The sequence below is a fragment of the Crocodylus siamensis genome, chromosome 5 (genome assembly GCF_052110815.1).
Source record: "Crocodylus siamensis isolate JL-2025a chromosome 5, ASM5211081v1, whole genome shotgun sequence".
Lineage (NCBI taxonomy): Eukaryota > Metazoa > Chordata > Crocodylia > Crocodylidae > Crocodylus > Crocodylus siamensis.
Window position 1 is genome coordinate 123,790,979 of NC_143399.1, and position 26,906 is coordinate 123,817,884.

The 26,906-nt window shown below is 40.4% G+C and overlaps 1 protein-coding gene across 1 annotated transcript in view; it reads left to right on the top strand.

Annotated features, from left to right (window-relative positions):
- TBX20 (T-box transcription factor 20) overlaps positions 1–26,906 on the top strand; it is a 50,955-nt gene that overhangs the window by 11,492 nt on the left and 12,557 nt on the right. Inside the window, exons 4-6 of the mRNA XM_090050165.1 lie at positions 2,677–2,785; positions 10,163–10,321; positions 16,105–16,181. Of these exons, the coding sequence (XP_089906291.1) occupies positions 2,677–2,785; positions 10,163–10,321; positions 16,105–16,181 (345 nt within the window). The remainder of the gene's footprint in view (positions 1–2,676; positions 2,786–10,162; positions 10,322–16,104; positions 16,182–26,906) is intronic.

Here is a 26,906-nt window from a genome sequence, read left to right on the forward strand (position 1 = left end):
TACTAGCTTTGTAAGTTCTGACACGTACACTTATTCTTTATCTGTCTTTCAACTGCCTCCTTGCAATGATAAAAGATTTTGCTTTACTCAGCTATTCTAACCAATCCAGAGTGGTCTGCATAATGAAAGTACAATATTTGTACTCTTGTAGCCAACTGTAGGAAAGCTTCTCTTTTTTGAAGGTATTTTGACTTACGGTTTAAGCCCAGTTGTGCAAACCTTCTGCCTATGGAATGATAAATTAAGTCCATGAGAAGCTGCATGCTCTCTTTTCTTCCAGTGGATGAAGAAAAGGAAAATATAATAAAAGCCAAATATACAAAAAGAAAGCAATAACAACAACCTTGAATATTTGCCTAAACACAAAATAACTTATGAATTTCCACCAGCATGTGTTTCCTAAAACTTTGGAAATTGATCTGAACAACCTCTCACCATCCTGCTGATCTTAGGCATGCTGAGCATTTGCTGACTTCAGTGGGAGTTTTGTGCAGTGGAATGTGTACGTTTATTTCTCTAATCCTTTTGCTCATGCATATCCACATGATCATCCGTTCTCTGTGCACCAGCTGGTAACTATATTTAATCTGGAATTCTCATCTCTCTGGTCTACAAGATTTGGCCATTGGAGAGGTGTGCAGTTCAAACATGTGGAGTCATATGTTCCTGTGGGATCCATTAACACATAGCAAATGTATTAGGATAAAATTGTGAGTTATCTGTGAGTTGTAATACTAAAAGTGGCTGAGATCTAGAGTGTCATAGTAAAAATATCTGAAGAATCCACCACCCTTTCATGTCCAGCACTGCACATTAAAGTATGCAAGTCATACTTTAGGGAGATGGCTTCCTGTTCATTGTTAGCATTCATCTAATCTATAGCCTGTTAACTGTGACAAAAGTTAATTGTGTTTATATAGTTTATGGTGATTGTGCTCAGTAGCTATGTACAGAAAGGTCTCTACTTACTTTCAAAATGCGTATCTTTGGTTTCAAATAGCCAAACCTTCTTAAGATCGAATCTCCATAGCTATGGCTTGCAGTATTGCCAATCCAATCATCCAAAATTATTATCCAGCCTCCAGAAAGCATGCAATTTGCTTAAGAATAATGGCATTTTAAACAATAGCATTTCATGTTCTCATTCTTTTGCTTTCTGAGCCTTAGGGATCACATTTTCATTCTTTTCTTCACAGCCATGCAGGCTTCAATGAAAGCTGAGTTTTTCTGGGAAATGACATGACTCCAGAAACTGATTTTTTTTTAAAGAAAAGCACCCCATATGATGAGTCTTATGATGAAATTATGAGTCCACAACGCTGAGGCAATATCTACATTAGAAGCACTTTACTGGCATACGAATATCAGCATAACATATAAGCAAAACACTCCTAAAGTGGATGGAAAATCTGTGATTTGTACTAATACAGTAAAACTCATCCCAAGAAGTGAAACAAGCTATACAAGTAAAAGGCCAGTTCGGGTGATAGAACATTGCTTTCACTAAGGAATCCTACTAGTTCAGCTATGTTGATCAGGGATCACATCTCCACTAACTCCTGACAGATATATAACTATGCTGGTAAAAGTCTCTGAATGTAGCCCAAATATGATTAACTTTTCCCCCTATCTCTCATCCTCCTTTAAATATTTAGGCCCCATCATTCAGTGATGAGCAATTAGTGCTCCTTTCTGGGACACAAATATATATCAAAGCAAGAGGTATGCACTGAAACAGGTCCCTTTGCATTTTTTCCTGACCTACAGAATTAGTGGGAGGGGATTCCATCGTGGGAGTCAAATAACTTAAACAATGGGAATGAGCAAAAGCCATAGATGCAGTTAACAAGCATAGGCTTTATCAGTTAACACCTACCAAGTATCTGAAGTTAAATCATTGTATACTATTTAATGAAGATATTGTATTTAAAGCATCTAATACTTGAAATCATTCTAGTTCCAACATAATCCTGCTACCCCATCCTATCCTGCCAAATTGACAAAATAGCTGTTAATTTTCATAAACGCAATGACTTTTCATGTCAAGCCACCATGCTGGTTTTCAGCTTCTTATAAACACACATCCTCATCACAATTAACATGTGAGCTAATGAAGGTTGTAATAATTCATGACACTAATAAGAAAAAATATATATTTTTATCTGAATTCTCTGGTTATGTCTTTATCTACGCTATGTTTCTGTTTGAGCTGCAGTCGCTGTTTTTTTAAGTATTTGTTAGCACAGCTCGGTGGAATTTTTCATTTGGGAAAAGATACGACAATGTAATGCTTTGTTAATATCCCTAGCTTAGATTATTATTAGCAGCTAACTAGATAAAATTACAGACATTCATATCAAAATATGCTCCAAGAAGTCTGAGGGCCTAAAAAGTATCCTTTATTATGTTCCAGTGGATGAAGATCTCAGTCATGTATTTTATTCTCTTTTGTTACACGTTATTTTGCACATAGGCATCAGTTTAGGGGAAGTCTGCTTCTCTTGCTTTGTGTGCATATCTGTGTTTTTCTAAGCTCTGAGAAAATGCATCTCTCTGAAGCCACTGGATGCCTTGAAGACAAAATGTTATGTCTTAATTTTGTTTGAATGCTTTATGGTAAAGTCTGTAGTTACACAAACCTGACTGTAAGATTTGTGTACTTGTTCATTTGTTTAGGTTGTATGTGCATCCTGACTCTCCATTTACAGGAGAACAGTTATTAAAGCAGATGGTGTCCTTTGAGAAAGTCAAGCTAACAAACAATGAACTGGATCAGCATGGACATGTAAGTAGCTTCCTATGTAGAAAAAGGGTAAAAGATCTTAAAAAATAGCTGGCACTAAACTTGTTAGGCAGAAAGCAGGGTAGATTTGCACCTTATACACTAACCAAAGCAGAGATACATAAGCTTTCTGTGAACAGCAGCTTACGTCATCAGATGCAAAAAGCAAATCTACCCTGCCTTCACCTGACTTCAGAATAACACTAAACTTGTTGACCCTCTAATCCCAATGGCAAAGGCCCGACAAGGTGCTAAGACTGACCTGACCTATCACTTTTCCAGCTGGTCTCTTCATGTCACAGTGGAGGTGCAGCGGCCAAGGTTTGTGGGGAAGTTTGTATTGGGTTTTTGTCTCTTTTATACATAAACAGCCCCCTGAAACTCCCTATTATAAGTTTTATGTTTGCTTTTTGGAGAAGCATATTTCACATCAGTCATCACCAGTGATCCTGGTTTTCCCTGTTGAAAAACTGTAACTTCTCTGGATTTAAAAAAAAAATTGCAAATTATCTGATTAAAAAACCCAAGATCCACCATTAAAATGAAATGCCACTATAGATACAGGTATCAGTTGACCACAATGTTTTATTGATATAGTGACAATATTAAAGCAATTTGGAAGCCTACTGGTGCCTCAGTGACTATAATAAAATACATTCTAAATAAATATTGGTATTTGATTTTGGGTTTTTTTATCATGGAAAATCAGAGCTCCCCTGCCTGTTCGCTCACCAGGATGCAGGTCCAGGCCCCTCACCCCCAAGCCACAGCCCCCAGTCCTGCTGATGCCCCCCACTCCCCTCCCACAGCCCCCCCCATCCCTCCCAGCCTTGCTGAAGGGCACCCCAGATGCCAGGGTCTTGGGGCCAGGGACCAAAGTCTGCAGCCCCCTGTCCCCCCCAGCAGCACCTGAACCCTGGTTGCTACCCATGGGAGGTGGTGGCTGCTGTGGTGGTCTACAGTGCAGAGTCTGGCTCCCCCTCCCCGGCAGGTGGCACAACGGGAATAAAGCACATTGTGGGGGTGTGGATGTGGGCCACCAGCTGCAGGCTTGAGCTCCCCACCCTGCTGCCTTCCCAGGCTTGACCCAGAGTGGCTGGGCAAAATGGGCTGTGCAGGGAAGCTCATTGCCACCGCTGGGAGCTCCGTGCCACCCTGGTGAATGCCCCCTGGTCGCCTGGCAGCAGCTGGGGCACAACTCCATGCCACTGCCCATGCTGCTGCTGGGTGGTCAGGTAATGCTTTGCCAGGGCAGCATGGGGCTTGCAGCAGCAAGGAGCTTCTCTGCCTGGCCCCACTCTGCCCTGCCATGCCAGGTCCCACCTGCTGGGCTGCGGAAGCCCCAGGAGGAGGGCAGTAGGGTGGGGAGCCTGTGTCTGCAGAAGGCAGCCTGCCCCATGCACAGATTGGGGGGGCATGTGCCCCCCCTGGCCTCCTGGGACTGCATGCAGAAACAGGGAGCCAGCCCCACCCCACTCCAGTGACAAGTCACTCACAGCTCCATCCTACTCCCTGCCGGGACCCTGCAGCCATGTATTCTAGCTTTGGCCCCAAGCCCCGTGCACCTGAGCAGCAGCCCCACTCCCTCTGGAGGCCTCAATCCCCTCCCCTCCAGACTTACCTGCAGAAGCTGCCCTCTAGGCTGCCTGGTGGCCATGCGCATGTGTGAGCGTGCACATGCACATAGCACCCCCTGCCTGACCACCCTCCTCCTGCTCCCCCCCCCAGTGCCTTGTAGGCTGCAACACTGCCAACCTGCAGAGAGCTCTTTGCAAAAGTGGAAAATCTGTGTGTTTCTGCCTTAAAATGAAAAATCCATGGTTTTTCTTAGTTAAAAGGGAAAATCCATGTTTCCTCCCCATTTTTCTGCAGGAAACAGAAAACCCAGTTCCCTGGTCATCACATTCTTTAAAAAAAAGTCCTGTATTTCTAAATGATACATGATGGTAGTTCTGATGTGGTAGCATATTAATGGGACAGATGAGGTCAACATGAAGGTTTTTCTGCCTCCCCTTATTGCAGTCAGTGGTAGAACATTTTTTGCAACCAAAGAGGCAGAATATAACCCTGAGTCAGGTGTAATAGCCAGGGTTAAAAGGAAATGGAAAAGACTGACATGAATTTCTCGGATACGTTTCCATCTCTATTTTGCTTTGCCCTCCCCCCCCCGCCACTGGCTCATGCTCTCATCTCTTATACACTGGCCAGTGCCTTGTCACATACAAGGAACATACTCTCTGCTAAGTTTGGTGTCAGTACCCTAAGCAACCTGTTGGAGATGGAGCCATCAGGAATAATTCTTCTGCTCCCTGACTCAAGGGGGAATGGGTATAGGGTCTGCATTTTAGGGTTAAACCAGTAGTAAACGAAAGGGTGTAACATTAGAAAAGAGAAAATGGCTTGAAGGCAAATTGTGTGCAATAGGAAAAAATGCCCAGACCATCCCAACAAAAATGAAACACAGGGAATCACAGGGTGAGGTTGAGCATAAACAGGACCAAGTTCCAGCTCTGACCCACTCCTGGTTTTCCTCCTAAGTCACAGAAGTACTTGAAGCACTGAAAACATGTGGCTGAGGGGCAGACCTGCTGGGAGATATGAGACACCCTGGGCTCCTATACATGTGCAGGGAGGCTGCTCCAACACACTGTAATTACAGCACCTTGGAGCAGACTCAATTAATTGATTAATCAATTCATAGACAGATTAATCAGGTCTGGTGGAATGTAGTAATTACTGTGCTCCAGCAGACTCCAGCGTCAGGTGTATCAGTGTCCGGGTGCTGAAAAATGGCAGTAGGGTGCTTTAAACTAAAGCTTGTTCAACGAGCTTGTAAAGCTTAATCCAAAGCACCCTGCTACCATTTTTCAGTGCAAGGATGTTGATACACCTGCAGCTCGGGGTGCTTTTAATTAGTGAGGCTGTTGGAGCTGGGCTAATTAAAGTGCTCCCCCTGCCTCCTGGAGCACATCTATAAATGCCCCCTGTTTGCAGGGTGCTAGAAGATACAGGAAAGTGGAGGTAGGCTGTCCCATAACTGAGGGACGCTCAGCAGTGATGGGAACAGTTTTCATGGGAAGGCCTGAGCTGTAGGCTTAGGATTTTGAAAATTGAGTGACTTAAGTGAACACTCAAGGAAATCAAATCTGTGGAGTAAGCTTAGGATAGGAGGGTTTCCAATATAAGTATTATGCTGCATATCCAATGTTAATAAACAAGTCCAGGAGGGTTTTGACCTTTAATTCAGGGACAGGGTACAGATGCAGAGGGTCAGTTACTGCTTTTTTCAGGCTGCTTGATATAGCTGCCATCTGTCTGAATTGTTCAATCAGAATATTTCCAACATGACTGAGAATTTTCTCATTTAAAGACCTCAGGGTTGGAGAAAAGTCTTTTAAATGGAAATACTGCCTGAAAAAAAGAGGGAAAGCACAGATGCCAATGCATTACTCTTTTTTAAACATCTGGTATGTAGGTCTGCTTTTCTTAAATCCCTTTCCCCCCATTCTGGCTCAAAAGAATGTGATTTTACTCATTTTTCAGAAACAGATCTCTGGAAGCAAAGTATGCGAGTGATGATAGGATCAATATATATAAAGTTTCCAAAACAAGTATGTGTGCTTTAAAAAGCATTTTTCATCATAACAGGCCATGTGTGTCTCTAATGCATGACTCGCAGCAATGTACTGTGAACCAGCAAAGTGGGGTTCATTTCCCAGGACAGATGGGTCTGAAAAAGAAGAAAAACAGTAGCTCTTAGAGAGTGTCAGGAATATTCCTGTTACAGAACAAGATGTAATAACTTCAGACAGCCAGTGCATAAGGTAGAAAAATACAGTCTATATCTTAGCATATGAGACTGCCTGGTAGTATCTTCTAAGAAGCAGCAAGACCAGAATCCTTTTATGTTAATGATCAGAGTATATTGGTATCTATTGCTTCCATGTTGGTACTGCAGTAATGCCATCATTACATGTTGTATAGACACAAGGAACAAATTCATTCTTTGAAGATTTTGAAAAAGTAATTTCATAGTGTTTAGAGCTCAGGAACACCATGGTTCCTAGAGGCAGAGTTTAGTTATCTGGATCTTATTAACTTAAATTTAAAGTTGCCCTTTTCTCTGACTCTTTCTTCTTATTCTCATTTCTTGTTCTTATGGGGAACTGTCAATACCTTAAAAATGTCTTAATATTTTAGTTATAGGTACAACACGTTGGCCAGTTTGTTCAGGGGGTTGGACTAGATGACCTCTGGAGGTCCCTTCCAGCCCTACTGCTCTATGATTCTATGATCACGTGTTCTTTCCATCCTCCAAAAGAAACATTTTGTGGTTAAAGTGTAATGGTGGTTATTGTAAAATGTTTTTTTTTCTGAAGAGGAGTCTCCCTGAAGAGAAGAGACCAGCTGTTTTTAGCTTAGCATTTTTTTAAATTTTCTCTTACCCTAAGACTTTTGGACTTGGCAAGTTTCACTGTTCCTGTATCCAGAGCAATATGCATAACATAATTATGCATGTATTTTCTGTAAGATTGAGTCTCATTGCTGTGTGCATAACATAAAGCTTGCTGTATGTGAATAGATATCATTAACAGAAGAAAGAAACTGGGAGTATGTATATAGAACTTTGGATGAACTCTTTAGGGGAAAGTGAGCCATTTATAAGAAATGCATCCATACAGTCTTGCCTAATATTTGTTTTTGCTGAATATCTTTGAGTAAACTGAGATTTTTCTAAAATTTACTACCAGATTTTTGGCAACATTTTTCACAAATTTCATTTACTTTGTGGCTTATTTGTGCATGGTTGTGACTAGGGATATAAATCAGATGGTGGTGTTTTTGTGCCCTGATGGGATTAACTGTGAGTATTTTAGAGGTGAAAAAAACCAACAGAGCAGTGAGGTAGACACTTGGGAGTAGGATGTACTCCCAAGAGAAGTAGGGACAGAAGGGAAATTAAGAAACAGCAAGAACAGAGACGCTAAGGAGGAAAGTAATTGTGCCCATGTCTGTGAAAAAGAGGAGCTTGAGTGTGCACCAGAAATGGAGTGGAAGCCAGTGATGTGACTTCTGTAGGGTACTGAAATGTTAAAAAATTTCATGCTACAAAGAATCTCAAAATTCTGTCTCATTTTCATGATAGTGATGATAATGGGATGAGTCCTGCCTTCCAGTATAAGCACTGAATCCCACTGAAAAGGAAGTGTGGGTCAGAAAAGAATCTGGTTCAAACAAGAGGGGGGAAAAATGAACAATGGGAGTTCATTGCATGAAAAGCTATTGCCAGACCAGGGCTCTGATGCAATATACAACCTGTGTGATTTACTTCGTGATTACGATATCTAACTTTGCATTTCATCTTGAGTTAATGTAGAGTAGCAATATACTGCAATGTGGAGTAGCTGTTTATGATTTTATAAAGCAGTGATTCTCAACCAGGCTGTCACTGCACTCTGGACCGCTGCAATTTTTTTGAAGGGTGCTGTGGAGGGGGGAGGAGGCACTCAATTATCAGATTTTCTCACATGCCACGCCCCCCCGAAATAAGACATGCACCTTGTTTCTTGGGAAGGCCGAACGAGAAAAAAAGATTCCTCCAGAATTATGGTCACAGACAGCAGGGACAGAGCCTCTGCTTTAGCTCACTCACCCTCCTTTTCAGGTTCAGGCAAAAAGCTATGGTTTTAACCGTTTCACAGTTGAATTGTTACCAGCTCTTGGTTGCTCAGCTAAAACCTGAAACTGCAACTTCTGCTGAAGACTGGGGACCAAAGCTAGAACCAGGGTTTTGAAAAGAGCTAAAAATAGTCTGCAGTCTGCAGGGCTGTGAAATAGAAGAGAGATCAGTAGTAGCTAAATTGCAAATTCTTCAGCAAAATTGTTTAAGAATGGCTAGCTAGATTAGTAGAACACCAAGAAAATTAAAAAGGAGAGTGGGTCATTAACACACATGGAGTAAAGAGCAATTAGTGGGAATCAAGTAGATTATAATGAATCATGAATCCTTTAAGTCAAATGAGTCTCTCAGCACAGGCTGAATAGAAATGCTACTGCTGCTATTTTGCACAGAAAATCAGATTCCCCATTAAGACATGCACCCCAACCTTGGAAGGCTAATTTTTGGAGGAAAGATGCAGCAGGTGAGTAAATATAGGATGTATATATTTATTTATTAGATTTTATCCCACCCTATACAAAAGTCTCAGAGCAGATATCCAAAAGGCTCAGTACTGATAGGTGTACAGACACCTACACATGATTCACAAAATAAACCCAGAGATTTCAGATGGGAATCCATAGTGTCAGAAACATTCTGACCTGTTGTGGTCTTTCTGCATTCTTTGTAACAGAGGAATTGCTCTATTATTTTTCTGTAGTAAAAAACAAACAAACAAACAAACAAACAAACAAACAAATGAGTGAGAGCTAAGAATTGATATTTTCCAGAGGGTGCCTTGAGGCTTACAAGGTTGAGAACCACTACTGCAAAGAATTACCACTAATCTTGTTATACCTGGAACCACCCAGGTCACTGCCAAATTAGTTAAATGGCTGTGATTGTATTTAACATGAGAAATGGTGCAAACTTAGCTCTACACTAGACTTACTATATTCTAATATTTTGATTAGAGGTGGTCAAATAGTCTAATATCATTTTAAGTCAATAGGAATCTATCCTTTCACTTTAGCAGGAAAAGAAGTCCAATAATTGGTGTGTTTTGTTTAGGAAAAGCCCTTATTCACAAAAACTATTAATGAAGAAAAATGGGAACATTACAACAAATACTGTTTCTGATGAATTCTTCAGCTAGCTCTGGTCCTATTTCAGAGCTCCACCAGTCCAAACATAGTCTGCTACCTGAGTATGCAGAATAGACTTCTTTAAATGCTGCGTATACATTGTGTATAATAACAAGAACTTGATTTTTTTTCCAAAGGGGCCCCAGCAGGTCTCATTTTGTAGGAGTATAACTTTGTAGGCACTGGCCTCTGGGGACACCCTTCCAAGCAAGCACTCAAACCTGCATGTTTGGTTGAGAACTTCAAATACCTCTGTGCACAGACGATAACATTTGTGTCTGTAAAATCCATCATATGGATAAATAGATGTTAATGCTTCAGAAGTACATACTAGATACATGCAAACATACACATGAACAAAGGGGAACCATCTCCTTAACATTCTGTTTAAGGAATTGGTTTTCAAAGGTGACCACCCGCTGAAGTTACAGAGGGATGCGCATGCTCAGCATCTTGGAAAATCAGCCTCTGTACATCTAGATTCCCAAAGCCCTGCCATTTACAGATACATTTTGTTTAGTTCACAGTAATCTTAATCTTCATCTCAGGACATCTTTTTGTCACTCTTTGCTTCAGATTATTTTGAACTCCATGCACAAATACCAACCAAGGGTACACATCATTAAGAAGAAGGACCACACTGCATCTTTGTTGAATCTGAAATCTGAAGAATTCCGGACATTTATCTTCCCAGAGACAGTTTTCACTGCTGTCACTGCCTATCAGAATCAACTGGTGAGTGTGTTGCTAGACTATTTTTATAACTTGTTGATTTGTCTAAAATTCTCTGTGCTAATAAATTCCTCCCTTTTAAAATCTAGCATAGAAATTTCTTTGATGTAACATAACGTTCCATCACACTGTTCTCAAGTGCTCTTTCCGCTCCTGGCCTTACACACATACTTGCGTGATCACCTTACATTCAAGACTAATTAATTTAAATGGAACTTCTCATTGGAAAATGATAAGTGCTATCACATGAGTAAGGGCTTTGGGAATGAGCCCAGATGTTTTCTTTATAGTAACATTGTGTATTATTGTTTATTCCTTTTCAAGCTAACCCTCTGCTTATTTCATCAAGAAGCTGCTCTAATTTCCGATAATCTGACATGCTGAGAGGTATCAGCTTAAATGCCTGTGGCCCAAACCCGATGACAGAATGTACTTTGAAGGCTGATTCATTAAACCATGAAGCCAAGGTGTGAGGGAAATAACCCACAAATCTGCTTTTCACATTTCACTGTAAATATTTGAATTTCAAATTAATATGCAAATGAATAACGATCCCCAGATAAACACAATCATTAGTGATGGATTCCACTTTTAACATCAGATGCATTTCTAATAAGTAACTTTAGAGAATCTGTAGACCATTGGATGATGAATGCTTCAGTGGGCATTGAATAAGGCCTTTGGTACTTTAGTCAGTGAAAAGGCTCCAGTTGGCTTAAGTGGGCTTTGTAGTCCATCCTAAGAGATTAATGTTACACTTTCAAGGGTGTCTCTTTTTTATTCATATGTTAAAAAAAGATTTCTATCAGAAAAGGGCTGAATAGGATCCGAACATCTGGGGAGGTGTGATCCCATAGGTGTTTATCCCTCAGAATATTTGCTTCTCTAGGTATAAAATGTATAGCATTTCTTAACACCTCGGATAACACAAAGCACAAAAAAGTATTAATTTCAGATCCCATAAATGGAATGAAAGTATTGAATATTATACATATTCAGCATTGTAACTAAATTTTGGTAGGATATGAACTGTGGAATTGATCTGCCTTAGATATATGTTTTGACCATATTTCATAGATTTTAAAGCCAGAGGGAACATTAAGTCATTTAGTTTGACTTACTGTTTTAAAAATACTTTCCTCCATAGTGCTAGGATTTGATCTTATTTATGATATGCCCTACAGCAGTTTGTAGCTGAAAAAGCTCCCAATAAACTCAGGCTTATAATTGAATATCAAAAAAAAAAAAAGAAAGAAAGAAAGAAAAAGAGTTAGCCGTGTGGTAATCTTAATAAAATATAGGTAATAAATGCGTCTAGAAAAGGAGTATTCCCTGAACTCTCTATGGGGATGAGGAAAATAAAAATATCCAATTTAAACCCAGAATTTATTTCTGTGCAATAAACCATACAATGCAAGTTTGCACTTATCAATGATATATTAGATCACAGCTATTTCTAAGCAAAACTTGCCTGAATATATCAATGATGACTGCAAAATTTCTCAATCTTGCTTCTCTGGAGACCCTCAGGGTCCATGCGGTCCTGTTATTTATGACTAATGAAAATGGAATCTTTTTTTTCATTTTTGCCATTTCTTTCAGTGCTGTTTTAAGAGGGCTGATTACATTTCTGCAGGTTATTAGATAAAAGCTAAAAAGATTACACTTTCAACAAACTATCTCATAATTTAAGATTTAAAGGGCATGCATTTATTTAAACAATCAAACCACTGCTACAGAGTTGAATTGTAGGTCAAATTTCATTTTAAAATGCTTTGTAGCAGATGTTCTCTGCTTGTTTCTGAGACCGTCTGTGAGGATATATATTGTCTCTACATGACATCATAAATGGTTGTGATCTTATCAGATGTTGGCAGCTAGAATAAGTTTCACTTGTGATGTCACACCAGATCATAGCTGTTAGAAAAATGGTGATTTGACAGGCAAAAATATACATATGTAGATCTTCCTTAGGGAATGCCTAGAAATCTTTTTATTCTGCAGCAGAGTTGGGTATTGTTTCTTCAGTGATCTAAGTAATAATACTTAGAACTTTTTTAAAGGCAGTTTTCAAACATTGAACCAAACTAAAGTCAAATCACTAGTTTGGTCCATTAGCTAATTGTTTCTTCCAGATGAACTACCTGCAATTCATTGTGGAGTAAGTGTGGCAGAAAGTTTAGGAAGCTGATCCTGTATTATTAATGACAATGGGAGTTTTACTATTGACTTTAGTGGGTGCAGAACTTGTCTGTAATGACTTGCTTAAATCTGTACATTTAGGATAACTGTTATCTTTCATGTATTATTATTATCGTGCTCCTATGGGCAGTCAGGGGCAGTGCAGAGTGTCTCTTGCTGTGGCATAGACTCCCGGTGCAGGGAATCCTTGCACCCCCTCCTACTTGGTGCCTGGGGCAGGTGCCCTGCTTACCCCACTCTAGTTATGCTACTGCCCAGCATCTTCACCCATCACACACATACTCTCCAGTGCCCCTCTGTGCTCAAATAAGCTTTTTTAACCACCTGCCAGTGTGTCTTCTCTAATGTAAATGCCCATAATCAGCTATTTGGGCAGTGGCTGTCTTTCTGGCTTTAAACCAGGGGTTCTCAACCTTTCCAGTGCGTGGGCTGGATGAGTGAGGGATGGAAAGTGAAAGCAGCAAAGGAAAATGACAAGCAGAGAGATGGAATGATTTTCCGAGGATCATGTGGCTAGTCAGTAGCCAGAATAAAAACCAGGATTGAAATCTTGGCCCCATTGTAATGAATAGTAGTATTGCTATTGACCTCATTGGACCCACATTTTCACACAAATTTCAGTCCAGTGGACCATTTGTTAGACTAGGCTGCCTATTTGCTTCACTCCCACCCTTGTTGTAATCAGACTTCTTGTTCATATAATGTAGACAGCAGCTTAAGTAATCAGTGCTGCTTTGTTTGCTTTAGTTCTCATAAGTCTTCCTCCCCATTCTGCTGACTGCCTTCCCAGGAAACCAGTCTTTTCAGAATGGAGAGAGAGATTTGGATGTAACCTTAATTGTCTGTGGAGGGGGTCATCCAGTGCTAAAATACCTTTAACTCATAAGGTCACCTGCACATCCAGATCTCTGTACACGATCTTTTTTTTTTCTTGAAGGAAAGCTCCTAGAATTAAGGCAGTGATAACAAATGCCTTATGAAGTATGAAATGACTGAATAGTTCCTCATAGGTTCCAGCCTCTGCTTACCCCTTAGGTCTTGAGTGCCTTGGACTTTTCCCTGACATCAGCTGGAGTCAACAGAGCCCACCACCTTTCAGGAGCGTGGTGCATTGGGAGCCTTTTAATTCTGCTGGGCATAAAGTTTGGGAAATCTGAGTTTTATTAGAGCTTTCCATACTTTCAGCACCAAATCTGACTTCTAATGAGGCAACTGGATGCTTTGAGTATGGCAAATATGATGGGGTCTTTTTCCCAAAGTATATGTGAAGCAACTGTACATCAATTATAAAACCAAGAGAAACCATGGCAATCAAGGGTTGATGGATACATAAAGTATTCTTAACGATGTCTCCACTGGCAGGAAGGTATCAGGTGAAAATGTTCACTGAATAGTGTAACTCAAGTAAACGCAGTTGAAGCAAAATTTCATCTCTGGTATCAGCAGGGAGAATTTTTAAGATGATTGGAGTTTTTCATTTATGAACTAGATTATCTTGCCCAAAAAAGCATCCTGATCTACCCTCTTCCCTACCCCTCTACCCATACAGCCATACTTATTATTATCTGGCACTAATATAAATACACATGGCTTTACATGGGACATTTTTGGCAGAAAATAACAGAAGCATTTGCCTACATTACATTCTTTCACTCTTGAATCAGCATGTCATTAAAGAGCTTGGAGATGAGCTTTTATTACATTAAATGGCAATAAATGCAAATTCTTTTTACTCCCCCTAGTCTTTTCTGAAGCAAAGTTCCTACCTTTGGGGTATTGCCTTTTGTATTTTCTGGGTTTCTCTCTCTCTGCTTGTAATACCTGTAATGATTATAGAGGTGGTTAATTTTCTGTATGTGGATAAGGCAAAGGTGGGCAAAGTCTGATTTGCAGGCTGCATCAGGCCCATAGTGGACTCCATTTCCCAGCAGCCCCTGCCCACATCACTCTGGCCAGTTTCCAAGGAAGCCCCAGGAGTGGCAGTCCCATGACAGTGTGGGGCTAGGGTTTCTATGGAAACCAGCTCCAGCAAAGCTGGTAGGGCACATGGTGGGGCAGGGAGTTGCTCCAGGCCTGGGATCTTGCAGTAGTGACAGCATGGTCTGGAGCTGGGGCAGAGCTGGTATCTGTTGCCCACCCACCCTGGGCAGGGACTTGCAGGCAGCAGATCGCGGCTCTGCTCCAGGTCCAGACCATGGTGTCACCACTGCAAGATCCCAGTCCCAGCTACAGAACAGCTACCTGCCCGGCCATTCACCCTGCCAGCTCTGCTGGGGCTGGTCTCCATGGAAACCCTGGCCCTGTCTACCAGCTGCAGTGGTGGGCAGGGCCAGCTGGGAAATGGAGTCCAGTAGCCAGCTGGATCCTCCATTTTGCCCACCCCTGGGATAAGGCCTGGTCTTGAATGCTAGGATCTCAGGATCAAGACATTAATAAGTGGGGTATCCAAAGACATTTTCCTTGTATATACCTCTTAAACAAAGGAAAGGCTGCCCCTATTCCATCTTGTAGCTACATCTGAAGAAGGAAATTAAGTTTTAGTTGTAAGATGTCTGATCTCTTAGGTTTGTAATTGCTTTTGGACAGTGACGTTTTCATTCAACCTTCTCATTTGAAATCTTGTTTTAGCATTTTTCACTTAACAGTACAAAGCAGTTGTGCTGCCTCAAGGGACAGACACATGACTCGATTACTTCAGAGTATTCTCAATTTATTCCAGAGAAAAAAATGAAGTAGACATATGATGCACAGAAATATTACAAGGAAATGCTGTCAGAATAACTTTTACACTAGTGTATGCCTTTGTGTGTTATCTACAACCTAGTGGCCAAACAGTCTTGATGGTGCCTACTTCAGGTAGTCAGCTGGGAAGAGCTGGTTGTGTTTCCACTCCTAAATAAACTAACAATGGAGTAAAAAAATTCAGAGTAAATTATTGTATAATAATCATGTTGTGTGTCTGTGTGCTCAGTGTGCAGTTAATTAAACCTTCTGTGAATAACTGCACCATGGTAATCAATGTTGGGGCTGCTTGAGGCAGTGAGTTAAAATCTTCGCACACAGTGCCTACCAAGTTGTCGGGTCCCACCAACTAGGTATTATTGTGATGTTGCTTGCTACTCACATCTCAGTTCTACATGGAGGGGAATATGACCCATTTTTGCTGCTAGAGACTGCTTTCAGAAGCAATAACTTGAGGCCTCTGAAGGTTCTTTGTGCTCTTGTTTATGAGCAAACCTCAATACGCTGTTCTCCTCATGCCCTCTTAGCCTTGCCTCTTCATCTGTCATGACACAGGACTGTAGGAGAAACAGCAAAAAGGAATTTTGATCTTTCCTCTCACCTACACCAGGTTTACCCCAGGCAAACTCTATGCAGTGGACTTACTCCTGATTTACATCGGTGTGAGAGGAGACTCTTGACTCTTGCATTTTGTAGCTGGTAGTGTCAAATGAGTAGTTATATAAGAGATCCCACACTTGCTTGAACCATCTGAAACTGAGGATGGACTGGTTAACATTGTGTATCCTGCAACAGCCAAGCACCACAATCATGTTGTATTACTCTTTTTTCTGTGTTTCCAGATAACCAAGCTGAAAATTGACAGCAACCCTTTTGCTAAGGGATTCCGGGACTCTTCCAGACTCACTGATATCGAGAGGTAATGGGGACTTTCTGTTTACTTTCCATGCAGATAAGATAAAGGGAAGAGAGAGTTTGTAGGAAAAGCATCCTTTCAACTCCTGGGAAGCTGTGCATTTTAATGTTATCTTGTTGCATATAGCAAGTCTCCTCAACCTCCTTTAAAAATACTTATAAACCTTATGAAGACAGAGCTGTTCTGAGTCTTGACATCTGCTCCACTGGAATCTAATAGATTCATCTTCCTTCTGTGGTTCCTTAATGGGAGAGACCAGGGAGGAGGAGAGGGGGGAAGAAAGGCGTCATTTTAACAGCTTCACATTTTTTTAAGTTGCAGCAAGCAAAGCTTTTCTTTTTTTCCTACCTTATCATGTCATTCAGTTCTATTTGAAACAAAGATTTGGCTCTCGGGGAAATGTGAAGTAAGGTACTGCAAAACCCCCCTCCTTCTGATTCTCCACTGTTCCAGATAGTGGGAGGAACATAAGGTAAATGTATTGTTCGAGCTGAATGAAAGTTTCTGCTGCTTTGTCTCCTGGCTCTTGGCATACCTTAAATGTGACCACTTTTAGAAGTCCTAGACAATGAGGTCAGCAAGTAGTGCCATCAGTCTAAATCCATAATCCCCACTGTAATGTAGAGATGCCAGTTTTGTTTAATTGAAATTAAACTGCCGTACTGATTTAATTAGGAGAAGAGTATGTTTGGAAACTACTACTAAGTTGGTGCCCATGGTGAGAGAAATATTACCCCACAAATTAAGTGAGAGGAATATTACCCCACAAATTAAGTAGCGGGGTATTTAGCCACAGTAAGAGGGGTATGTATCCAGAGCTATATGAGAGAATGGGGAAATAAAGGTCAATCTTTTAGCAGTACTTGTGTGTGTCACATCAGTATGACACTGCATCAGATGTAAGTTATATCTTTGCAAGTACAGAGCAAATCATTTTTGTAAGAGAATCTGTAAGGGACTCTGATTGAGGATTGAAGGGAGTGATTACAGCACTTCTAATTTTCCTGCAAGTATGTGACACTGAAAGAGGAATTGGGGTGATGCAGTACTCTTCCATCTAAAATAATATCTACATGCACTGATAGTCTGGAATAAGGGGATTGATTGTAGACTGATATGTGAAGTCATTACAAAATTTCAAGAATACTTTGATCCCAACAAGAGTATTGGTTGGAAAAGACATGGTTTTTTTTTTAAAAGAAGCAATTGGCACAGGCAAGACTATTGACTGTTAGCTTTGTTAACACAGGTATGTAATTTGAGTCATGTGGTTTTAAACAGTTAACAGCTGGACAAATTAGAGAGTGGATTATTAGTGGCAAATGGATAATAGAGTCAAAGAACAGAATCAGCTTTGCAAAATAGAATGAATATTTGCCAGGCTAGTGCCAACAGCTTCCCAGTTTAACACCTTTGTAAGCAATGGAAAACAGAAATAAATCCAACGAAAAAGCATACCATGGACAGAATACAAAGGTAAAAACTGCAGGGACCAAATCACAATAAAGTGTGCAAGCTAGGAGCTGTAGGTAGAGAAGAAGCCCTGACTGGAAAAACAAAAACAAAACAAAACCCTGATAACCTCAGATGGGGCCATAAAATAACTGGCCTTACAGGAGTTTGATGCTGATGCATGTGATACTGGAGTCTGCTGGAGTGCAGTAATTACCATGCTCCAGCAGACTCAATTAATTGAGTCTTCTCCAGCGTGTTGTAATTACTGCACTCCAGCAGAAAGTAAGTGTGAATGAACAGACAACAGAAAAATCTCAGATGCTTCCATACACACAAAGTAATTGTGATTCTAGAGATGACATTTTAGAGTTTTCCAAAAGGCATCTTATTATAACAGCACATGGTATGTAATCAGAAATGCTAAGCATAAACTGTCTTGGTCAGGCATGAGTGTTTCCATCATATATCCACACATAAAACAATAATATCAGTACAAGAAACTGAATTTTAAAAGGCATGAAAATCATATGAGGGTCCTGATTTTTTTTACTTGAACAAAAGTGGCTTAGATCTGTTTTGGATTAAAAGGGAAAGATCCTCTCTAGTTAGGGGACTATGGCTTGTTTTTTTTTAAATGGAACAGTTGAACATTGCATCAAGTAACAACATAGTAAAATTGTGAGTCAGAAGTGTGCTGATATGAGACTGGATCATTTCTTCTTTTTAGTGTTTCTATCTTCAGTTATATGACAATAGTCAAGGACATGAAGGTTTTATTCTATTCAGACATTAAAGTATTCTAGAACCTTAAAATATGAAAATAATGCTGATGTTGCTTCTCTGAATTGTATATCTGCTGCCAGAGGATGGTATGTTTTTATAAAAACTATTGCTTGCACCAGCTATGATGATAAAATCAATTGGACAGAAAGCAAAAGAAATAAGAAAAATAAGATCCTGTGATCCCATGCAATGGACTATAAAGTCATGTATAGCAGCCGGGTATGCTGTCTACATGCACTGATCATCTGAAATGTTGCACAGTGGTCTTAATGATTTCTAATTGGTGAAACATCTCAAGAGAGCACCCATTCATCATGAGTTGCAAATTTTCAGAATGACTTAAGGAGTGTGAAAGTGAACAAAGCTTGGATTTCATTTCCAGGTATTGAAGTCTGCTTTTTTCCTAAACAGCCTTTAGGGAGGGGGAAAAAAATCAAATCAATTGATCTTTAGAGACTTAAAGAAATTAAATTAGTCTGGAGTCAGTTACTGCACTAAACCATCTAGTAATTGGATTGTTCCTTGTAACTGATTGAAAACAGCCTCTATCTGTAACAATATAGGGAGCTTTTCTTTATAGTAGATCTGAGAGAAAAACACATCTTTTTATGACATGATGACAGAAATTGCACTTTTCTAACCTAATTGAATATGATTTTATAAATATGTGACTTTAACTATTGCAAGCTTCCTGTTCTAGATTTATGATCACTGTGCAGGAAATCCAATCTAAAAATGCCTTTAAAATTTAAACTGTTTGCATTGCATATATTGACGTTACAATAATATAGATAAAGACAGTGGAGTCTGCAAAATAGTATTGGCTTTAGACAAATGTAAGCTATTGATATTAATATCCTTTCTTTCATTACTAGCTAATTATCTGAGAACAGCTGTCCCCTCTTGAGAGCTTTCTCTTCATAACTTTTATCTATTCAAAATGATTTGTGGGTGTGGTATCTTTCAAATTTATGTTAAAATGTGAGATTCCTTCTGTAATCAGCTAGGGATGAGACTTTTTATGGTAATCCATTTATGGTTGTTTAGAGTCAATCTTACTTAAGTATGATATTTATTTATCCACTGATAACTTTATTTTGCATTTATATCTTGATCTTATATACATTTGCTTTATTATAGTTCAGTTCCTACAGTGGCTGCCATTAGAAAAATAACATTTAAAAACAATTATCCTCTGGTTGTATCTAAAATAACACAGTGTTACTCATACTATATCGAAAACTGAGATGAGCACTGTCGGTACATGCTGTTGCCTTTGTAATGCTAATCTTTTGAAAAAAATGTGATCTATAGGTAAGAATAAACAAAAAATCACTGGAGATGTGTATTAAGTAATCCCCTTTACGCTTTTCCAGAAAAAATACCTCTCAGTCCATGAGAAATATCGAATCACAAGCCAAGCAGGTTCTATTTTTATGCTGAATTTGAATGTATTCTTTGGGCTTATGATAAAAAAATTAGCGTACCAGAAAAAAAGACTAGCCAGCAAAAAAGCAATCAGTTTCAAGTGTCAGAATCAACAGAACTCCTGAACCATAAACTAATGTTCAGAGCAAGATCAATGATGTATATCATAATCTTATTTTGACCATTTTTTTTCCATTTCAGTGTATGTTAGCCAAACTAAGAAATGAGCTGGCTGCTCTGCCCCTGTGCGCATAGCCACTGGTCCCTGTGCCACCAGCTGAGCCACAGAGCTCTCCACTGCCCTCAAAGGACCTCTCTTCCCCCTTCCCCCACTGGAGGGGCAGGCACCTTGCCCCCATCCCCCCAGCCCCAGCCCCAGCACCTGGACAGGTTACCCCAGCACAAGCAGGTACCTGCCCCCCCCACACCCATCCCCTCCACACACCCCTTCCACCCCCCCCCCCACACATATAGCCTGCAAGCCCTGGCCCTCTGACCATTGCCCCACCATTGACATACCTGCATCCAGATGCCAAGGCTGCTCTCACCCCCCTGCCTGGCTGCATGCTGGGTATGTGTGTGCACATGCAGATGCACATGGTGCCCCCAGCCTTCAGTTGTCCTCCTTCTGTTCCCACCAGTAGAGCAGAGAAAAATCCTGGATGTTTGTTCAGATTTCAAAAAATCACCCGGATAGAGATCAGGCTATCCAAAAAGAGGATGTGTCTGGGATAACCCAGATCTATGGTAACCCTAACTGAAGCTCATCAAATGAGTTTTAGTTAAAGCGACTCACCAACATTTTTCAGTGCAGGGATGCTAATGCACATGATGCTCTAAGTAACCCTCCCGCCTCCCCACCCCAAACTCCCAGACTATGTGCATAAATGCCCTAGAAAAATATACTTTTTCAGAGGCCTTGAGAAAGAGAAGAAAGTACATGCACAGGAAGTATAGGAAATTCAGATACAGCATTTCAAACTGGCTTTCACTGTAATCAGAATTGACATTTTCCTCTGAGGGATTTCACACCCATGTAGAAATACTTTGTATAAAGTCATATGCTCAGTACATTCAGATACCCAGATAGGAACACAACTCCATCCATGTGGCATTTAGACCTAGTAATTAATTATATGGTGTGAAAGCTAAGTTTATTCAAGATTCTGGCTGGTTCACTGCCCCCAAGCATGAACCTTTCTCCTCCTTTCTCTTCTAGTTTCCCACCACCTCCTACTAAAGGGGCAGAAAACACACACCCTCATTCAGCTGGCAGAAAATTTAATGGAGGCTTGCAAGAGGCTGTGAGCATGGGGGTCACGGGCAACTGATGCCTCCCAAGTCTGGGGTGGCACCAGATCACCGACATGGTGGGAGGGACCTCCCAGCGGCCTATCACTGACTGGGGGGTGGGAGTCCCCACAGCAGCCGATTGCTGAGTCAGCACTGACTGGAAGTGCTCTTCTGGCGGCATTTCCGGTTTCACGCCTGGCACTTCGAGGGGGTGTAATTGCCCCCTTGTGCACCCCCTACACGTCGCCAGTGATGGGGGTGGTGCCACCTTATGCTAGTTTTTCTGCATTGTGGTCCAAAGGACACACTTCCCTGCTCCTTCCTAATCTGCAAGAACTGGGAGGGGTGAGGCTCTGTTAGAAATGCTGGTTTTGTCAGGAGGTGAAGAGGGTCCTGAGAATGGGTGAGGCCTTTCTCCCAAACTTCCCTATCTAGCCCTTCCTCAGTGGTAGCCAAAAACCCTTCATCCTTCCTTCAGTTTTTCAGCTGCCAACTTGGAAACGTTCCATTGCCCAGGATTTTAAACACCTGGATTTCAGGTACTTCTGCTGTTGGACCTGATCTATTGTGGCCTACCCTTCATGTAAAGCAGGTGTAAATGCTACCATTTGGATTGGATCCTGTTCACTCATTTTTCTACTCATTTGGCATTGGTGCAAATATGTATGTCAGGGGCAGGACAGCGTAAAATCAGGCCCAAACATTCCACTACAGAGGAATTGTTTCATGTGGATTTCCCTTGCCCCTCATAAGGGGAGGAAGTCAGCCACTTTCACATTATTCTCTTGTGACCTCACACCATTTTCCTGACCCTCAGAGACAACTTTGTACTGCCATAGGATTCAGTCTGGCCCAGTGGAAGGTATGCTAGAGATGGGTTTGGTCCTATGCATTGTTAAGAGAAAATGAAGAAGAGAAATAGCAGTACCTTTTGTGTACTTTTGTATGTGCTTGATTTCTGGAAAATCAGGAAAAAGAAATATAAACTCAGTGCTTTTTGTCTACATCATTTGCTGCTTTTCCCCAGTTTTAATTTCTTGGGACAGGGGAGGCAGAAGCACGGTATTTAATAAACTCATTCTTCATTTTCATATTTTCTATTGTTCTTCTCAAAGAGCAGCCTCACTTAGGCTACTTTACCTAATGGCGCAAAACTAATTGTTTTTCTTCTTTAAAATATTGATTGGGATGGTGTGTTGTGATACCATCATTCCAGGAAATGTCACTTCTGAGATGCAGTTAGTCTTTCTCCCACTAAACTCATATTTTTCCAAGAACAAATAATATTTTATTGGTTTTATTTTATCTTTTTGTAAGCTGCCAGCATTTTCTTTTTCTGTATTGCATATGCGAATGCTAGTATACTAGTTATGATATCTTAAGGGGGTTTTTTTCTTTTGGCTGTGTATTACATAGTAAGGCAAATTCCATTTCTACTTGAGCTTATACAACTCTATTTAATTTGATGGGCCAGATCCCTAGCTAGTGTGAATTGACAAGTGCTAATGAAGATAATGGAAGTATGCCAATTAGCACCAGCTGATGGTTTGACCTGATGGGAATAAGTGAAAGCTGAGTGACACTCCTAAAGCCAATATGTAATAGCAGTATGCCAGTCCAGGTTGTTTGAATGACTGTATGTACCATATTAATTAGTGTGTGTACGTACATGTGTACATCAAAATCTTCAACACTATCAAGATGGGGTGATTTCTGAACAAGTCTCAAATGAGTTTTAAATGTTAACTTCTCCCTGAGGCTGTTCTGTAAGGGCATTTGTTCTTCAGTTTTTTTAAGACTCCTTTTAGCACTTGGGTCTTGGACAAATTACTCATCTTTTCCCTTTAAAAAATCTACTACAGTGAGACTTCTGACTAGTTTATTTTTGTGCCTTCTCAGCCCATTTATTTCATCTGTCTTCACCTCACCTCACTTCTGATGTCTCCTGTTATCTGGGCTTTCTTCCAAACGTACTAACTGGCAGCTATGAAAAAGGAAACCTTTGAAATCCAGAACTAAAGAAGTCATTCAAGCTGTAAACTGATAATTCATACACTCTACATCCTGTTCAGTATTTTCCTTTGTGTTGAGTTGTACGGCCAAGCAAAACAGAGTTGTCAGTTTTATTATATTCCTCCTATTAATCTTTTTTTTTTAACATTTCATTTTCTTTAAGAGACAATTAGGCCTGGGGAGTGGATTATGATGAGTTTCTTAGTGTTTGGCTTATCTCTCAGTTAGATATAGCAAGGGAGTTTCTGATAACTGAGGGGGGAATGATGTGTTAGTCATTGTGGCCATTATATACCTGTTCTCTAGCCCTTTTCATGTATCATAACTATTGTTGTACATCTGTGGCCACTTCAGCTGTTCTGAGACAAGCCATTTAAGGAGTTAGAGGTCTAAAACGTTCCTTCAAGCAACCACCTGCAGGAAAATGTGTGGTACATAGTGAAATTTCTCTTTGCATGGTGACTTTAGTCAGGCGTGCAAGTGGATGAGCAGAACATAAGACTTCATCACCTTTAGTCATTGTGGCCATTATATACCTGTTCTCTAGCCCTTTTCATGTATCATAACTATTGTTGTACATCTGTGGCCACTTCAGCTGTTCTGAGACAAGCCATTTAAGGAGTTAGAGGTCTAAAACGTTCCTTCAAGCAACCACCTGCAGGAAAATGTGTGGTACATAGTGAAATTTCTCTTTGCATGGTGACTTTAGTCAGGCGTGCAAGTGGATGAGCAGAACATAAGACTTCATCACCTTTGTACGTGTCTAAGATGGGCACTAACTGAACCTGGCACCTACCTGTGGCTCCAGTTATGGATTAGCTTTTCTTTTTTCTGGAGCTGATATGAAATATATTGCATCACCTCTGCTCCATCAAAAAGTGAAGAACTGTCTACAGGCCGTTTGTACTCTATCTAGCATCAACGAAAAATGCAGGGAAAGGCTCAATTTGAAGTGTATGCAAGAATACACTGAACTTAGTTGCTATGGTTTATTGTGCATAGATATCTCTCTGTTGACTTCAGGAGACAGGATTTGCCATGTAGTGCAGGGTCAGGGACCAGGTAACTGGCAGACTGTAGTGAGGGCATCATTAAGTCAAAATAAGAAATTAAAAGATTTGATGAAAAAGCCCTCCTTTCATCTGGAAGCCAGGAAGCACTGTCCTTTCATCTTGACTGAGCATCTGGTCATAGTAATCTGTGCACTTATCACCTCCAAAGTGAATTTCCCAAATTTGAGGTTGAAAGCAAAAGAAACAGACCTTCCAATTCCTGCAAGAGATGCCATGCTCCTGAGCCACTAAGAACACATCAAAAAAGTGCTCTGGGTTTTCTGAAGACCCTGTCACTTCTTGTGCCAATTCAAGGCTTTCAAGATATTAATGGATTCTGTCTCAGCTACATCAGTCACTTCCTGTCTATTCAGGAGACAGCTCCACTCTTCCCTGGTGGTGCATCCCACAAAGCCCAAGATGAATCACGTGTTAGTGGGTGGCAAAGCAGTCTTAATCAAAAGAGCTTGGCTTTAGAAAGAGTTACCATAGGAGATGAGACTGAGCCATCCAACCCATAGATAGGATAATACATTAGTAGGAGGGATGGTAATGGATGGAGCACCTATGCTCTGCCATAGTTTGATGTAAAATGCTGCAGTTCTGAATGATCATCTGCCTCCCTGAGAGAGAAAATATTCTCCATGATCCATTGCTATGATAATGAGCCTCAGGATAATGAGATACCTTTATCCTTCAGTGTGCAGCATGCAGGGGCCACCCACACATCACTGAAATGCTGTCCACTTGCTTGGATTCTTAGTCCTTATTTGCATGGAGCAGGGAATATTTTTTTCCAACATAAACAAAAGTTGATTTTCAGGGCTGGGCTTAAAATGTGCTGATCATCACAAGCTCATCACAAGTTATTTTTCCATATATTACCTCTCCTTGTTTCTCCTGCTTCCACCATTACTACCCATATCTCCTCCTTTTCCATAAAAGTACATTTCCTCCTTTCTATTTAGCGCACAGTTCCTTCCTCCCTGTTCAGGCAGTTTCAGATCTCAACTTCCTGTTCTCTAATCCGTTGCCTGTTATTAGTCTACACATCTATTGTTCGCACAGCTTGATATTTTATTATATTAATGCACACTTTTCATTTTGTGGATATTTATAACATAACCATAAATTACAAGTGAAATCCAGATGGTTGAAAAAAATACTAGGAAAATCTTCAAATGAATCTGACAGGAAGATACACCTTTACTTTACCTTGCTGACTACCTTAAACTTCCCACTATTCAGTAACATACATTTGCTGCTAATTGAAGGCATTTGAGAGATCTAGTATATTCTATAAAACAAAAATCAGTAAGTCAAGTATTAGGTAATGACTGTCCAATCCCAGGGGACAAAAAGTTTTTCTTGGCTTAAACTGAAATTACTTCATTTTTGACAAGATGTCCATCTTGATGTAGATTACCTCTGAACAAAATTAATGGAAAGCCTTTAAAAACACCAAAAATCTGATTCTGTTTACAGTTTTCATTTATTAAGTATTTTTTATTGAACAGAATCATAATATGGCCAAATATTGATTTATCTTTCAGTAATTTATAAAATTATGTCCATAAATCTTTTGAACAATGTTGTGACATGATCAATTTAGTTATAAATTACTTTCATTTGCTTAAGAACTTTTAGATACACAAATATAAAACTTATACATTTTAAATAAATGAATATTTATTTTCTCCCCCCACATGCACACTTTTTTTTTGTCCTTTTCTGCTTCTAGGAGCACCTCACTCAAGGTATCCTAGACAATGTATACTTTTTAATAAAACTATTCAGATAATCTGTGTCAGGGCTTTAAGCCTAGGTCCACAGAAGGATTGAGGCACCTATAGATGACTTTGGCAAGATTTAAATGCCTAAATCTAAAAATGTGAGCATAAAATCCTCAGTGACCACCTAAGCCTAGAGCAGGGGTCAGCAACCCCTGGCACAAGTGCCAGAGTGTAGCACATGAAGGCATTTTGCTTTCATCGTGCCAGGGCTGAGCAACTGAATGCCTCTCTCACACCAGAGCCCCATCAGGTTACACAGAGTATATGATATATTACTCCCTGTCCTTGCAATGGCAGGAAAACAATAGTGCACTCGTCACCCTGTTTCACCTGTGGCAAGTTAATGGGTGTTTTTGATGTTTCGGGCATTGTGCTTGGTAGTTGTGCATGACTGTTCCTGGAATTGTCATGAATATGTTAGACAGATACTTGTTTGAGATGCTTTAGATAGGGATGATCCTACCTCGAGCAGGAGATTGGACTAGATAACTTCCAGAGGTCCCTTCTATGAATCTAAGTGTTCAGCCTCTCCCTCAGCTGAGGAGCTCAATCTGATTTGATGTTCTCAGAGCATGCTTATTGCATTGGGTGCTTGACAAAATGCAGCGGCAACTGTGCCATTTTCCTTTTGAACATGGCCAGAGGGGGAAGTGCCCTGCCAATCTCTTTTTTATATAGTAATTGGATAGGATGTGGGACTTCGATCTGTCAGCCTTTTCTGCAAAGCGAAACAGCTTGAACAGGAGGGATTGTGAGCTCCACACCCTAAATAGTTTCTGGCCTGATGTTTGTGACATGGTTGGGAAGTGGGAAATATAGATGTGTATCCCCCCAGCACAGGAAAGATTTAAACACATATGTCCATGTCCTGGATAAGTGCTCTAACCACTTATGCAGTGAATTAAAGGGGA